The sequence below is a fragment of the Solanum lycopersicum genome, chromosome 1 (genome assembly GCF_036512215.1).
Source record: "Solanum lycopersicum chromosome 1, SLM_r2.1".
NCBI lineage: Eukaryota > Viridiplantae > Streptophyta > Magnoliopsida > Solanales > Solanaceae > Solanum > Solanum lycopersicum.
The window spans coordinates 8,557,412-8,560,718 of record NC_090800.1 but is presented as its reverse complement, the minus strand read 5'-3'; the positions used below and the strand labels follow the sequence as shown (position 1 = coordinate 8,560,718).

General features: G+C 45.1%; 1 protein-coding gene across 1 annotated transcript; it reads left to right on the top strand.

The window, feature by feature from the left end:
- The first annotated feature begins 258 nt into the window (after positions 1-258).
- On the top strand, positions 259-2,976 carry LOC138340475 (uncharacterized). The gene is made up of 2 exons (XM_069292213.1): positions 259-649; positions 2,951-2,976. The coding sequence occupies exons 1-2, from the start codon at positions 259-261 to the stop codon at positions 2,974-2,976; spliced, it is 417 nt and encodes a 138-aa protein (XP_069148314.1).
- Positions 2,977-3,307: the final 331 nt, after the last annotated feature.

The following is a 3,307-nucleotide window of genomic DNA, read 5'->3' as shown; positions in this document are numbered from 1 at the left end:
AATAGCAAGCACTCAAGTATTGATATGGCTCCATTTGAGGCACTGTATGGGAGGAGATGCAGATCTCCCATTTGTTGGTTTAATGCATTTGAGGTTAGACCTTGGGGTACTGATCTTTTGAGGGATTCATTAGAGAAAGTGAAATCTATTCAAGAAAAGCTTTTAGAGGCGCAAAGTAGGCAAAAGGAATATGCAGATTGCAAGGTTAGAGACTTGGAGTTTATGGAGGGTGAGCAAGTCTTGCTGAAGGTTTCGCCCATGAAAGGGGTGATGCGGTTTGGTAAAAGAGGTAAGCTAAGACCAAGGTATATTGGTCCATTTGATGTTCTGAAGCGTGTGGGGGATGTAGCTTATGAATTAGCCTTTCCCCCAGGACTGTCAGGAGTACATCCGGTATTTCATGTGTCTATGTTGAAAAGATACCATGGGGATGGGAAGTACATCATTCGTTTGGATTCGGTTCTGCTTGATGAGAATTTGTCTTATGAGGAGGAGCCTGTTGCGATTTTAGATAGAGAAGTCCGCAAGTTGAGGTCAAGGGAGATTGCATCCATCAAGGTTCAATGGAAGAATCGGCTGGTTGAAGATTCCACTTGGGAGAAGGAGGCTGTTATGCAAGAAAGATACCCACACCTGTTTACAGATTCAAGTACTCCTTTTCTCCCTTGATTTTCTTCTTGTGATCGTTCGAGGACGAACGATGGGTAAACTGGTATCTATTGTAACGACCTGTCCCAAAATGAGCCGCGAGTGGCACCCACACTTATCCTACTATGTGAGCGATCCAACCAATCTAAACCCCAACATTTCAATACAATATAAACAGAATATAATAGGGAAGACTTAAAACTCATAATGCCTATACCTGGTTCGAAAAGCAGTCTTGGGCACATCCGTTGCCCATATTTTCAATTGATGGTAACCAGATCTCAAATCGATTTTTGAGAAGGTACAAGCACCTTGTAACTGGTAAAACAAATCATCGATGCGAGGAAGAGGATACTTGTTCTTAACAGTTACCTTGTTCAGTTTCCTGTAGTCTATGCACATCCGAAAACTCCCATCCTTCTTCTTCACAAACAACACAGGAGCACCCCAAGGGGATGCACCTTGTCTAATGAAGTCTTTTCCTAACAATTCTTGAAGTTGAGCCTTTAACTCCCTTAACTCCGCGGGAACCATTCTATAAGGGGATATGGAAATGGGGCGAGTACCTGGTTCAAGATCAATGCAAAAGTCAATATCTCTACCGGTGGCATACCAGGAAGGTCTGCAAGAAACACATCCAGAAACTCACGGACTATCGAAACCGACTCAATTGAAGGTACTTGGGTAGTATCATCCCTGAAGTGTGCCAAGAAGGCTAAACACCCTTTACTAACCATTCTCTTAGAACGAAGAAAGAAGATGATACGAACTGGAGTGGAAGTGTAGTCACCCTCCCACACTAACGGATCTGTCCCAGACTTGGCCAACGTTACAGTTTTAGCATTACAATCTAAGATTGTAAAATTTGGAGAAAGCCAAGTCATACCCAGAATTACATCGAAGTCAACCATTTCTAGGATAACCAAGTCTACATGAGTATTGCTCCCCACAAAAGTCACAAGACAAGACGTATACACCTTTTAAACTATCACAGACTCACCCACCGGAGTAGAAACAAGAATAGGCATGTCAAGAAATTCACAATGTAAATTAAGACCAGTAGCCAATGAGGAAGATACATATGAAAATGTGGATCCAGGATCAAATAATACAGAAGCCATGCAATCACAAACCAAATGATTACGTGTGATAACAACATCAGATGTTTCCGCTTTAGACCGCCCGGGGAAAGCGTAACAATCGGCCCTATCACCTGTCTGCCCGTTGCCCCTACCATGTTGTGCTGTACCGGCTCCAGTTTGCCCATCACCCTGGCCGTTTTGGTGACCCCCATTACCTCGGCCACCACGTCCTCCAGATTGACGGCCTCTTCCATGACCACCTCTACCTCTGACTATTGGAGGTCTGTAACTCTGTTTTGGAGAATGCCTCTTAATGTGTCCAGTCTCCCCACATCCATAACACTCTCTGGATTCAAGAATCGGTCTCTGTGAGAATGATGAAGTCTGGGGATAACCTCCAAACTTAGAGAAATGTTGACCGGTCTGCGGTGGACCCCCAAATACAGTCTGCAGTGAAGAATGAATAGGTCGGGCTGGGTAACCTCCTGAACCCAGCCCTCCAGAGTAAGAACCATTAAACTCACCTCCCTTACTAAACCTTTTAGATGTCGATGCCATGGTGAAGTCATCTGACTTCACTCCCTCCACCTCTATCACGAAGTCTACCACTTTCTAAAAGGATTTTGCTGTAGCCGCTACCTGTAAGGCTGAAATCCGCAATTATGACCTCAACCCCTTTACAAAACGGCGAATACGCTCTTTTGGACTGAAACAAAGCTGGGTGGCATACCTGGATAATGCACGAAACTTAGCCTCATACGCAGTAACCGACATCCTGCCTTTCTATAGGCTCAAGAACTCATCTCTCCTCCTATACCTCAAGGTCCGGGGGATATACTTCTCCATAAATAATCTAGAGAATGACACCCAAGTCATAGGTGGTGCCTGTGTGGGTTGACATTCAACATGTGACCACCACCACATTTTGGCATTTCCCTGAAATTGATAGGTTACAAACTCAACGCCAAATCGTTCCACTATGCCCATTTTATGTAGTAACTCCTAACAATCAACCAGAAAATCGTAGGCATCCTCAGATTCAACACCCTTGAAGACTGGAGGTTTCAATTTCAAGAACTTACTGAAATGTTCATGCTGATCACATGTCATTATAGGCCCTGTAGTGAAATGAGGAAACGTGCCTATTTCAAATGAGGCATCCGTGTGGGGAGCCAAAGTAGATGCCTGTTGTACTTCCGGAACCTGAGGTGCTGGTGCAGAAAACATTGGAGGTGTCTGGCCTTGATCAGATAACCCGCTAAGATAAGCAAGAACCTGATTAATCATCTCTGGGGTAGGTTAGGGTGGTAATTCCTCATTCTGCACTTGCTCATTTTCCCCTTCCTCACCCTCTCTTTCTACCTCATCAGTCGGTGGAGGAGTCACCACCCTAGTACTAGATGGGCCAGGTGCTTGTCCTCTTCCTCTAGAGGACGTTCTCCCGTGACCACTACCACGGCCTCTTGCCACCACTCCTCTTCGAGGTACAGCCCAGTGGCTGGCTCAGACGCATCTTGTCTTGCCGGTGTTTGTGTTGGGGCAGTTGTTGCTCTAGTTCTAACCATCTGCGAAATAGA

Excerpts from the sequence above, each read along its gene's own strand:
- LOC138340475 (XM_069292213.1), top strand. The coding sequence starts at position 259 with ATGAAAGGGGTGATGCGGTTTGGTAAAAGAGGTAAGCTAAGACCAAGG. Across the intron at positions 650-2,950 it reads ACACCTGTTTACAGATTCAA|AAAACATTGGAGGTGTCTGG; the intron begins GTACTCCTTTTC and ends GTGCTGGTGCAG.